Genomic DNA, 13,840 nt, shown 5'->3' on the forward strand with positions numbered 1-13,840 from the left:
TTTTTTTAACTGTAACTCTTTACGGGAGTAGAAAGCCTCATCTTTCTCCTTCAGGGTATTGGAAAGCACCTGGGGTGTCTTAGAAAAAGAACTGACTCCCTCAAGTTATTTCTAAACCCATGGACTCACCCTCTTCCATCCTCAACCGCTCCAGAACTGCACATGGATAGATCTGATCCTGAACAGCAAACCTAAGACTAGGACAACTGCAGTCAGGGGTCAAAACACTGCCTAGGTCCCCGAAGTCCCCACCTGGCGCCTGGACAGCACACAAAGGCTTTTAAAGTAAAACTGACGTCAAAATTACAAGCTGCCAGAGGCAGGCAGGAACTGATGACTCGAATCCAACCAGGCTTGGTTCCTGCCAACACAATACCAACATTCACCATGAGATTGAAACAGGGCCCCAAATCACATAACACGTGCCCCAAAACATCTGAGAGCAATACAAAATCATTCGACATACGGAGAACCAGGAGAATACCCGGTCACATAAGAAAAAGACACTCAGTGAGCATCAGTGTGATAGTGACGCAAACGTCAGAATTATCTGACAGAATGTAAAAGCAGTCTTCTTAAAAAGTGCACCAAGTACAGATAACACTCTTAAAAGGGAAAAAAGTTTTAGCCAAAAAATTGAACATCTAAAGAAATAATCAGGTGCAAATAACTGCCACTTTTTGTTTCCAAAAAGAATGAAAAGAAATTCTTTATTATTAGTTGAGATGTCTTTTTAAGGAGACAAGACTTGAAGGAAGTATGCTCTTCCTCCTTTATAGCAGCTGCTAAATTTGTATGAACGAAGAAGACCGAGATTCATGTATTGAACAAATATTGATTGACTACCTGCCATGGGACCATTTGCAGGGATCTGTAGATTAAATTCTACCCAAAATGCATTTAACTACAAATTCTTACTTCCCCTCCCTCCAGGATCTCAGGGGGAAGAAACTAGATAGTCTGACTTTACTGTGCATTCTGCCTTCTAGCTTCATTCCAGTTTATTCAAGACTGGAACAAAGATGTGTTAAACATCTGCTATATGCTAGGCAATTTAAAGCAGTAGAAATAAAGCATGCTGTCTAGCCTTAATATATGTTACACCTCCCAGTAGAAGAAGGACATAGGCATGACTAGATCCTACAGAGTATTAGGGGTATAGTTACAGGAATATATAGATCCGGTGCATCAGAGGCAAGTGGAAGGAGTCATTTCTGCCAGAGTATAGGAAGTAAAACTCGTTGAGTCTTGTATAAATTGTTTGGAGAAAAGGGCACAGGAGAAAAAGTGATGATCTGGGTATGATGCGTCAATAAAGTTATAGAAATACTGTTGCAAAAAAAAATACTATTGCAATTCATTTCTTTAAAACTCTGGTGGGGATGGGGTAGAGAGTAGCTGCCACCAAGGGCTCAATAGAAAGTAAATGTCTAGAAAATAATGATATACAAAAACGCTTGATACAATTGATGTATGGATTGTTATAAGAGCTGTAAGAGCCCCCAATAAAATGATCTTTTAATTTAAAAAAAACACGCAAATTATCCAGTAGGTTTTAATTTATTTTTGTATCAAAAAGATCTTTTCTTTTCTCCCTCTTCCCTCCTAATATTTAAAAACTTTGTGTTCAAGGTTATCAACTGGCAAACATCTCTTCACATCCCACCACAAGCTAAGCTGAGCCCTGAAGCCTCTGACCTTATTATTAAGCTCTGTCGGGGACCAGAAGACCGCTTAGGCAAGAATGGCGCCGATGAAATAAAAGCACATTCGTTTTTTAAAACGATTGATTTCTCCAGTGACCTAAGACAGCAGTCGGCCTCATACATTCCTAAAATCACACACCCCACAGACACGTCAAATTTTGATCCGGTTGATCCTGATAAGTTATGGAGTGATGTAAGCGAGGAAGAAAATGTCAACGACACGCTCAACGGGTGGTATAAGAACGGGAAGCACCCTGAACATGCCTTTTATGAATTCACCTTCCGGAGGTTTTTTGATGACAATGGTTACCCGTACAATTACCCAAAGCCTATTGAGTATGAGTACGCCAATTCACAAAGCTCAGAGCAACAATCGGATGAAGACGATCAGCACACGGGCTCTGAGATCAAAACCCCAGACCTAGTGTATGTTTAATGTGCGAGGGAGGAATCAAACCCCATGGTTCTGTAATGAAGATTTGCAGAGCTGCCCCAAATGCAGGGTTTTTTGTTGTTCTGAGAGTAAAAATATGCAAATGTGACAGAGCAAGGTTTGTATGCTCTGTGCACACTATTTTATTTTCCTAAATTATGGGAACTCTTGAAAATGCTAATTTATTCCTGCCTTTTTAATCAACTTAGAAAAAAATTGTTATAAGGAAAGTAAATTATAAACTCAATATTATAGTCAGTTCTTGGTACTTAAAGTACTTAAAATTAAAAACAAAATAGTGCTTTCTTTTAAGAGGAAAAAGCCTGCTATGTATTTGTATATATGCTCAGCCTTTTTCTTTTAAGAATTTTTGGAAAAAACTTTTTGAAAGACAGTTTTAGTTTCATCTTGCTGTAACCAAATATGAAACATACCCTATATTTGAGGGTTGTTTTCTTTTTCCATAACTTTGTTTTTGATACAAAATAAGCTAGAGAAATAAAGCCATGATAATGGTGTTCCTGGGCTAACGCTAATCTGCACAATTCACATCCTGGAACTGGAAATACAGGGTTGAGACTTATGTTCATCAGAAGGAAAAGGACGGCTGACCTTTTCCCCATCAGTGTCATATAGGGGTCTTCGAGAAGTTCATGAAAAGATGGAATTAAAAAGATGATGAAATTTTTTCACGAACTTTATGAAGCCTCCTCATATTTCTCAAGAATCACTGGCTTTCAAAGAAGCCAGAGCACTCCCCGTTTTCTCCCATCAACATCCTCCATGCTGCCTCCATCTAAAAGCAGCAAAGCTGCCCTTAGTGAGCATCGTGGACTGCTAAAGGCTAATATCTTTCGTGGTTTTGTTTTAAAGTTTGAAAATATATTTTCAACCTCCCTAAGAGGTGGTCTTTCTCAGTTTCACATGAAACTGAAGAGTAGTTATTCGTGGGCACCCACTAGAAAAGTACTCTTCTGTTGTGACTGCTTTGGATCCCGCCGTCAGTCCGGCTTCCCCTTTCAGATTGCGCTTGGCAGTATTACAGCTTCAGGACAGATTAATTGGCGAAGAAAATAATTATTAGCTTTTAATGGCCAGAATGAACTAGAAAAAGTTACATGTGGTTTTAGTAGGAACTTCAGACCCTCCTTACTATCTGGAACAGTGGGTTAAGCACTGCTCTGCTAATCAAACCCACCGTCTGCTCCGAGGCAGGAAGCTGAGGCTATCTGCCCTGTCATGATTGACAGGTGGGAGCAGTTCTGCTGTGTCCCATAGAGTTGCTATGGGTCAGAATTGACTCGATGGCAGGAAGTTTTGGGAGAACTTCAAGTATTTTACTGTGTTTTTAACATTGCCTGTTATCTGTGCTTGAATTTTACCAAATCGCGTTAGCTTGTCGTTTAGAAAAGGGCTCTCTGCTGACATGAGTAGATGTTGTATCTTGTTTACTTTTTTCAGCTCCTCTAATCAAGAATTGTTTTATCAAGACAAAATTTGCAGATAAGAGGCATAATTCTAGTGATTGTCAAGCCCTTACCTTTCTTCATTTAAAAACAAATGGAAATCTAGACCAGTGTACATCATACTAAAGGCCAAACTGTTGTCATTGGGTGGGGAGCGGGAAAGATACATTGATCCAGCTCACACTTCCCGGTATTCTGCGTTCTTCAGGTGGCCCTCTCAGAAGCCAGCAGGAAACCCACTGCCATGTAATGGTGGGCCTGTGGGAGTCACTGCTTCTTTTGAGAATGTGACTAAAGTGGGCTCTTCCCTGAAAACTGCAGACCAGCACATACACATTGCTGCTCTATACATTCCCAGGGGACTGGGGAAACGTTGAAACTTAGATCTGTCCTATGATAAAATTGATTTATTGAGTGCCATCCAGAGCCAGGGAAGCAGCAGTGGAATGATGTGCGAGAAGTATTTAATGAAAAATGAAAATAGCATTAAATGTACATCAATCTTGGGAGACCCAGAGCAGGCCAGAGATCCAGAGCAGAGCTCTTGTCTTCCCTTGGCTGTGGACACCGACCTAAGGCAGTTTCCGAGGACATCCCCAGCCGAGGGCAGCAAGGTGGTCAAACTGCCTGCCCCTGCATCCCCTTCCAACCCCAAACATCAGAAAGACAGCCATGGTGACCCCGAACACCAACAACAAAAAAGAATTATATACAAATGTGGGTAATTTCTCTGTACTGATCCTCAAAACAACCAATAAAATACCAGTTACCAATTTTTTAAAAAAATTGATGTATTAAACTAAAATTTTGGTTTTTCTCATTCAAAACTCAAATTATCACATCCTCAACACTTACTTCATGATGGAAAAGGCCTGTGTAGCATGTGACAGGCTGTCCCAGTGAGTGGCTGTTTCTAGGTGTTACAGAACTATTTCCACAAGACCTCCCATCAGAGGATTGTGAAAATGCACTCTAATGACAATGGTGGTCTTTGGGGCACATTGGCTTGGTCGCATAAAATCCTATGCAAAACAAACGAGCTTAAGGATTTTGAAATTTTATAACTCTTGTTTTAAAGCTCTTGCTTCTGGTTGTAATTGTTTTGTAATTTAAGTTGTTTCACTTCTGGGCTGTGGTGCAACAGCAATGTAAAACCCACTCTTTACACTTGCATTGTTGGAAGGAACGCTAAGGTGCTGTGTGCCCCTTCCCTCCCTAGCCCCATCCGGATGGCCTTATTCCTTAGATAATGTAGACACTACCAATTGCTATCCTCTCATAAATGCCCTCCACTGGTACAAGCCTGTGTGCATCTGAAGCAATATGCACGCCTTTGGCATCTGCAGTGTTCATGGCGGAGACATCCTCCTGCCTACTTTATTCCCAGATTGTATCCAGCTCTTCTATGAAATCTGGTGCTTCCTGACCAAACTATGAGAGCTACAACATCAAAGAGATGCTGTCAACTGAAATAGTGAAAACATTGGTTATACATGTTTTCTTTCTTTAAATGATTCCCCCCCCCCCCAAATACACTGTCTGGAACTTTGCCCTTTTTAATATATCTGAATAGTATTTATAAAATGTGCTATATAATTATGTAACTGTAGGTAATGTTATGTATTGTCCTCTGGTACCTTAAGGCAGCCCCTTCTGCTGTCTTCTCTTTTTCTACCTTCTCTATATAGAAACTCTAGAATGTATGACTCAGAAGTCACTTTGAGATTGACTTTTTAAAAAGTTATTACCTTCTGCTGTTGCAAAGTGCAAAACTGTGAGTGGAAATGTTTTATTCTGACTTAATATGTTAGAAACTAGAGAATGCAGTGTGAGGATTTGTAGACATTGCTGCTTTTGTTACCCAAGATGTACCTTTAGAAAAATGTTAATTAACAAAAAACCATGTCGTATTTAAAGTGAAAACATTTAGCCTGTTTGTTTTAACCAAAAGCGAAGAGTAATTTGGGTAAACATATGGTCTATTTGTAAAGCGCCTTAATATATCTCTTTGTGGAAGGCACTATACGAGTTTACTTTTATATTGTATTGTATATATGTTTGTTTTTTAATTGAATCAGTGATCACACTACAATTTTATAAAACAATGCTTTGTTAGGGAAAGGAATTACAACTTTGCAATATAATGAAATTGTTTTGCGTACTTCTGAATGTAGTAGATACCAATAATCAGCCTGTGTTTTTAATGACTATTTGTATTTTCTGAATCATTTTCTCTAGTGTAACATTTGCTGGAATAATAAAAGCAAAAACAAAATTCAAACCTTTCCACTTGGACAGCTGACTTTTCAGCTGCTTAACTGTGTTGGTTTTTAAGTTCTAAAACTGCTTCTTTTACTCCCTTTATTCTGAGAGATGCTATAAGAAAATTTGATGCTTATGAATTAACAGTATTATAAAGGATGACAAGCCTTAGTTGGGACATGGAAAATGAACAGATTTAGTGTAACTCAGGAAAGTGCGTTGACCCTGCCCAATATATTGCTAAGTGCCTATATACAACCAACTGAAGCACTGCCAGTCCTGTGCCTCCCACAGTGGTTTGATGTTTGAGCCTAGTGTTGCAGCCACTGTCAATTCATCTTGTTGAGGGTCTTCCTCCTTTTCACTGCCCCTCTACTTTTGCCAAGTATTATGTCCTTTACCAGGGACTGGTTTCTCCTGATAACATGCCCAAAGTATGTGAGATGAAGTCTCTCCATCCTTGCTTCTAAAGAGCACTCTGGCTGTCCTTCCAAGGCAGATTTGTTTGTTCTTTCAGCTGTCCGTGGTACTTTGAATTTCCTTCTCCAGCATCATAACTCATGCATTGAGTCTTCTTCGATCTTCCTTATTCAGTGTACAACTTTCACTTGCATATGAGGCAATTGAAAACACCATCCGATGCTTGCATTAGATGCACCTTAGACCTCAAAAGTGTATTAAGTATAAATATTTCATGTTAAATATTCCTTTCTGGAGAGTACAGGTGTAAACCTTTTGGCTACTGAAAATCAGTATAGTTTGGATCATAGTTTATGAAATATGAAGTCAATATATTTTCCATTTTTATAACCTTTTACCACATGAAACTTTTTTCTTTTATGAAATGCATATCAATCAAATATACGATTGGTTTCCAAGAGGACCTGTAACAAAGCACCAAATGACAGGAGTTTATTGTCTCACAGTCTGAGGCTGGAAGTCATGTTCAGGGACTCGGTAGGGTCATCCTCTCCAAAATCCTGTATGGGAAAGAAGATTCTGGCTTGTTTTTCCATATGTCTGGTAGCCCCAGGAGCCCCTTGGCTTGTAGCTGCAGCAGGAGGACATAAGCGTACATCACCTTCTGTTTAACCATTCATCTCTTGATGATCACCTTGGGTTTCCATTTTGGGGCGATGAATAATGCTGCAGTGACCGAGTTGCTGCTTTCCATTCATTTAGGTACACCCTTAGGAGTGGTATTGTTGGGCGGGATGGTAATTCTAAGGAGCCCGAGGGATGCAATGCCAAAAAATTGGCAGTTTGATGCTCTCATAAAAATTATATATAGCCTAAGGGTTTCTCTATAAAACCAAACTCACTGCCATTGAATCAGGGCAGGCTCGTAACGGCTCTAGGACAGAGTAGAACTGCCTCAGTTTCTGAGATTGGAAATCTTTTGGGGAGTACAAAGCCCTGTCTCAACAAAAACCCTGGTGGTTTTGAACTGCTGAGCTTGCAGTTAGCAGCCCAGTTCAATTCTGTCTTACAGGGTTACTATAAGTCAGAATCCATGATTCACAACAACATGGACTATTGTGCTTCACCTTTGGAGGACCTACCAGACCCTTCCACCACGGCTGTGCCATTTTACATTCCCACCAACAGTGGGTCAATGTAATTTCTCTACATCTGTGCCAACACTGGCTATGTTCTGTTTTTAAAATATGTATGTATTTAATATGTATAACAGTTATACTGGTGGGTATGACGTCTCTATGGTTCTGATTTACATTTCCCTAGTGACTAATGATGCTGGCGATCTCATGGGGTTCTTGGCCATGTGTATATCTTTTTTGGAGAAATAACTGTCACCTACTCTTCTACTGAGTTTTTAGTTGTTTTATTTCTGAGTTGTAGTTCTTCCTATATTTTGTATATTAAACCCTTCTCTGATATATGGTTACTATCTTAGTTACCTATTGCTGCCATAACAGATATCCCTAAACGTATATAACATGAAAGAACAGATTTATTTCATTCAATTCTGGAGGCTGAAAGTCCAAATTAGAGTCTGAGCTGGGTTGACTGCTTCCTTGGCAGTAGCTCTGGGTGTTACTTGGTTTATAGATGATCTTCATATGGAATTTGTTTTCTACCTGTGTGTCTGTGTCTCTTCTGGCCTAACCTTGAAGTGATTAGATTTAAAACTCACCCTAAGGTGGTGTGACCCCTGAACACAACAAAAGAAAAACTTTCCAAACAGGGTCATATTTCAGGGGACACTTCACCTCACTGCCATCCAGTCAGTGCCCACTCACAGCAATCCTATGGGACAGGGTAAAAGTGGCCCCTGTGAGTTTCTGAGATTCGTAACTCTCATAGAGTCGAAAGCCCTGCCTTTCTCCTGCAGAGCAGCTGGTGGTTTTGAACTGCTGACCTTTGGGATTGCAGTTCAAACATAACCTCTATACCACCAGGGTGTATTGAAAGGTATAGGGGGTCAAGACTTGGGGAGGGCACAGTTCCAAAATATTATACTCTAGCCTCCCCAAATTCGTGTCCTTCTCACATGTAAAAGGGCATTCAACTCGTCACACCAGTCCCCTAGAGCCAACCAGAATTTCAAACCACTCCTGCCTGGTTCAGTCACGACTGACAGCAAAATCAGACTGGATCCACATTTGTAAAGTGTAGGTGTACCGGAACAATAACTGGAATGGGGAAAATTCAGATGGATGCCCTGCCTAGAACTGACTCATCAGAAAATAAGGGCTGTGCACATTGCATTGCAACTGCATATCTTGACCACCAAAACTGCAAATGTGGCTGCTCAGAGGGTGGCTACTCCAAACTTAGTGTGTGCTCTTCTCCACAGCCTGGACAAGAATCCATTCTGCCACATCACGCTCCGACCTGAAAGTGCTCACCAAACCTCTCCTTTTCCAGGGTTTCCATTTCCCCCCGTTCTGGTTATCACTTCAGTACACCCACATTTTACAAATCTAAGTCTGTTCCTTTAGTCAGCCATGACTCAACCAGTTTGAAGCCCTGGTCTGAACTCATTCAGCTTGTCCTGTTCACTGTTCTCTATGATGTTCTTTGTGGGTTTTCCATAAATATCCTTTTTCATATTGAGGAATTTCCCTTGATCTTTAGTTCATCGAGGTGTTTGTTTGCTTTAATTATGAAAAGGTGTTTCATTTTATCAAATTACTTGCTGCACCAATTGAGATGATCGTGTGATCTTTATCAGTGGACTGTTAACTTTGACCTGATGTTAAACATGCTTTTGTTTTTTAAATATTTTCACTTGTTTTAGGAGCCCTGGTGGTGAAATGGTTACATGGTGGGCTGCTCACCACAAGGTCAGCAGTTCAAAACCACCAGCTGCTCCAAGGGAGACAGACAAGACTTTCTACTTCCGTAAAGGGTTACAGTCTTGGAAAGCCATAGGGGTAGTTGTAGCCTATCCTGTAAGGTTGCTATGAGTCAAAATGGACTCAATGGCAGTGCATTTGGAGGTTTTCTCCTTCAAGACTTAAAAGATGTTGCTCCACTGTCATCCGTCTTGCATAGTTTCCCGTGGGAACTCTGCTGTCATTTTTTTTCTATGTTCCTATGTATTTCCCAGTTGCTTCTAAGATTTTTATATCATTGACTTTAAACAATTTAATTGTGTTTTAGTGTCATTTTCTTCATCTTTCTGGTGTTTGTGATTTAGTGAGCAAAAAATATGTAGGACTACGTTTTTATCTCATTACACACTTGCTCGTTGAACATATCACTTGCTTGTTGAAATGTGACCAAAGTGACTACTTATACTAAGGCAGACTCTCAGCAATTTATTTCATTTTCTGTTTTGTTCACTGCAAGGCAGGGTTCCAGTTCCTGCCTCCAGTCTGCTGTCTACATGTAGACTTGACTCAGGGCCTCCACAACACTTCCTGTCCACTCAGAGTGTTACCTCAAATATCTCTGCACATATAATCAGTTCAGAAGAGGTCACATTGGATTAGAGTTGGCCCTGAATCCAGGATGGTTGGTATCTTTATAAGAAGAGAGACACACACAGAGATAGAAAGCTGGCAATGGGATTATGGAGTTTGGAATAGGGAGTACTAGAACTATACGCCAAGGTATTCCAAGGTTAGCCAATAAACACCAGAAGCCAGGAAGAGACAAAGAAGGATTCCCCCATAGAGACTTGAAAGGGAATATGGCTCTGCTGACAACTAACTTGCAGTTTACACGACACCCTGCCAGAGCTGTTTGAAATATCTGTGATTTGCAATTACTCTAATAGTGAAGAATTGAAAAGAAGTAGCCTTGGTGGTGTACTGGTTATATGTTGGGGTGCTAACCTCAAGGTCAGTAGTTTGAACCCATCATGTGGTCTGTGGGAGAAATATGAGGCTTTCTGTTCTGATAGGCAGTTCTACTCCATCCCATAGGGTCATTATTAAATTAAACACTTTTTAAATTGAAGTATAATTTATGTACAATAGAACGCATCCATTTGTGTACTCTGATGAGTTTACCTATGTAACCACTGCTTCAATCACTGACAGAACACTTCCATTATGCCGCCATATTTCTTTATGCTTCTTTGCAGGTACTGTTTTTTTTAGCAGTTAATGTGGTTTTATTTGGGAAATTTTCCATTCATAAAAGTAACATGCCCTAAGCAAATGTGGCGAAGAAAGCTGATGGTGCCCGGCTATCAAAAAGTATAGCGTCTGGGGTCTTAAAGGCTTGAAGGTAATCAAGCGGCCATCAAGCTCAGAAGCAACAAAGCCCACATGGAAGAAGCACACCAGCCTATGCAACCACGAGGTGTCGAAGGGACCAGGTGTAAGGCATCATCAGAACAAAAAATCTTACCATAGTGAATGATGGGGGGAGTGCGGAAGTGGAGATCCGAAGCCCATTAGTAGGCCACTGGAGATCCCCTTGCAGAGGGGTCTCTGGGAGGAGATGAGCCAGTTAGGGTGCGATGTAACAACGATGAGAAATACAACTTGTCTCTAGTTCCTAAATGTTCCTCCCCGCTTCCACTACCATGACTCGAATTCGACCTTGCAAGTCTGGCTAGACCAGAGGATGTACACTGGTACAGATAGGAACTGAAAATCCAGGGAATCCAGGGCGGATGAGCCCTACAGGACCAGTGGTGTGAGTGGCGAAACAGGGAGGGTAAAGGGAGACTGGGTAGGAAAGAGGGAACCGATTACAAGGAACTATGTGTGACCTCCTCCCTGGGGGACAGACAACCGAAAAGTGGGTGAAGGGAGACGTCGGACAGGGCAAGATATGACAAAATACCCATTTATAAACTATTAAGAGCTCATGAGGGAGTGGGGAGCAGGGAGGGAGGGAAAAAATTAGGACCTAATGTCGGGGGTTTAAGTGGAGAGAAAATGTTTTGAGAATGATGTACAAATGCGCTTTACACAATTGATGTGTGTATGGATTGCGGTAACAGTTGTATGAGCCCCTAATAAAATGTTTTTTAAAAAAAGGACAAAAAATAAATAAAAATAAAACTTTTTATTTGGAATTTTAAAAAAAAAGTAACATGCCCATGGGGCAGGTTCAAACAATACAAAGCAATATTAAATGAAAAGACATTTTTTTTCTGCCCATCCTTCACCAAACCCTCTGCGAGTACAATTATTTAAAACAATATGCTGAAATCTGCTTTCCCTATTTATCAATTTCCCCCCAACAGTTTTATTGGCATATAATTCACCTGTGCCATTCAATACTTCAATCACATCAAGAAGAGTTGAATGATCATCACCACAATCAGTTTGAGAACTCTTCTTTGTAGTTAACAGGCCCATCCCACCTCCCAATCCTCCCCTAGGCCGTTACTCTAGATTAGTTTGTCTGCCCTAGCATATAAAGGGAATCATATAACACAGGCATACCTACCTCAGAAATTTTGCAGGTTCCATTTCAGGCCACTGTAATAAAATGAATCACACTTTTTTTTTGGGGGGGGGGATGCATATAAAAATTTTGTTTCTACTGTAAGTGCTCAATAAGCAGTATGGAAAAGTTTGAAATACTGTGAACATGACCAAAATACGACACAAAGTAAGCACATGCTATCGGAAATGGTGCCAATAGACTTGCTTGACAAGTTGCCATAAACCTGCAGCTTGTAAAAAAAAAACAGCGGGTAGGGATGGGGGTGGGAGAAATGAGCTGATACCAAGGGCTCAAGTAGAAATGTTTTGAGAATGATGAGGGCAGCAAATGTACAAATGTGCTTGGCACAATGGATGGATGTATAGATTGTGATAAAAGTTGTATGAGCCCCCGACAAAATGGTAAAAAAACACCCCAAAAAAGCAATCTCCAAGAAGTGCAATAAAGCAAAGCAAAAATTACCAAAATACGATCATATGTAGTCATGTCACATCTTTATCGGAAACGTTTTAACTATAAATAAATTGACTTGTTGGCATACCTCTGCACTCACAGTAAGATGAAGGTTGAATCCATCCTAATGGGAGTCATCGATCTGTATTTTTTGAATTGATTTTGTGATTGCTAATTGTAGTTTCTTAGGCCCTGGTGCCATCGTAATTAGGAATTGGACTGCTAACCACAAGGTCCCAAACTTTTGTCTTGCTCAGTGAAAGAAACCAGGGAGCAAGAACAGATCCCAGGGCTGGAGACTGCCCTCAGGACAGAGGCCCTGAGTGAGTGCCCAGCTGGATAGGATTCCTCAGGTAGGAGTACTTTTATCTGAGCCACCAGAGCTGGGGCCCAGGCACTTTGGTGTTGGAGGCGCTTCCCGCCAGGAGCCCCCAACTCCAGCGAGGGTACCCTCTCCTGTGGAAACAGAGTCCTTTGGAGACCTGGAGGAAACAGGTCCCAGAGCAGGAGGATTTCTACTCCAGTAGAGTTACAGTCTCAGAAATCTACAGGGACAATTCTACGCTCACCCTACGACTTTATGGCAGTGAAGTTTTTTTGGTTTTGATGCTGTTTTATAAGAGCGTTATAGCAAAAAGGATTTTTCCATTTCCTTTGATCATTTATGAGACTTTAAGAGCCATGAGATTTTTAAACCTATGGTTAATATAATCTGTAGCAAAACATTTGAACATGTACACGTGCACGTACAATTCAGTGACATTCCTCACAGTAAAACCTGTAAAATGAACCTGTGGAAGGCAGAAAGTTGTTGAACGTAAGTATTTTCCACTACAAGGCGTAGAAAAGTGGGAAGCCTGCGTCCTGACACCGACAGCAACCGTGAGAGAACTAGAAAAACCAGGCAGTCCTGTGCCTTCCAGCTGCCACGGCTGCACTGCCCGTTCATCATATGCACTGTCAGCCACTGTGTACTCGCCCAACACCACACCACCACACGCACAGCCATCCGGTCGGTTCTGACCCAGAGTTCCCCATTCAGGGTCTTTGAAGCTGTAAATCTTTAAGGTGCTGACAGCCTTATGTTTGTTTCCCTGAGAAATAGCTGCTCAATATTTGTGGAATGAATGGATTCTCCCCACCCGCTGAATGGCTTTAATAGAAAGTTGTATTAAATTATGGGATGCTTTCATGTTTAATTAGCATTCACTACTACCTTAAGTGGTTTTCAGTGTGGTGACAGCCAATCTAGCAAGATATCTAAAGTATGAGACATGATTTTCTTGCCTACTTCCTTTGACGGCTTCCACCCCACCTATTTCGGTATAGCTCTATCGTGACAAAGGGCCCATTTCTGAGCCCTGGGTTCTGAAATATGATTTGTCATAAACGAATTGTTTGATCCTGGACACTCACTGTAAAATAGACACCCTGACTTCCTAACCCGTGGAGAGGGCGGTGAAAGCCAAACCGGAGGCAAGGAGCTCAAGCCCGTGGGAAAAGGCACAGACGTGCGCGGGATATCACGTAAAGTTTACGTCGACGCCACGCCCACTCATCCCCAACAACCGCGGAGAGGACGGGCACGGGGGAGGGCGATTGCGCACGCGCGTCCCCGAGGCCCAGCCCCCGGCGCCCGGCGC

The 13,840-nt window shown here is 41.3% G+C and overlaps 1 protein-coding gene across 1 annotated transcript in view; it reads left to right on the top strand.

Annotated features, from left to right (window-relative positions):
- LATS1 (large tumor suppressor kinase 1) overlaps window positions 1-5,891 on the top strand; it is a 29,254-nt gene extending 23,363 nt beyond the window's left edge. The window contains exon 7 of the mRNA XM_004701951.2: window positions 1,633-5,891. Within this exon, the coding sequence (XP_004702008.1) occupies window positions 1,633-2,142 (510 nt within the window). The 3' untranslated portion in view covers window positions 2,143-5,891. The remainder of the gene's footprint in view (window positions 1-1,632) is intronic.
- The last annotated feature ends 7,949 nt before the right edge of the window (window positions 5,892-13,840 follow it).

This window comes from Echinops telfairi, unplaced genomic scaffold (genome assembly GCF_000313985.2).
Source record: "Echinops telfairi isolate 266 unplaced genomic scaffold, ASM31398v2 ScPeMD7_3533;HRSCAF=4204_0, whole genome shotgun sequence".
Taxonomy (NCBI): domain Eukaryota; kingdom Metazoa; phylum Chordata; class Mammalia; order Afrosoricida; family Tenrecidae; genus Echinops; species Echinops telfairi.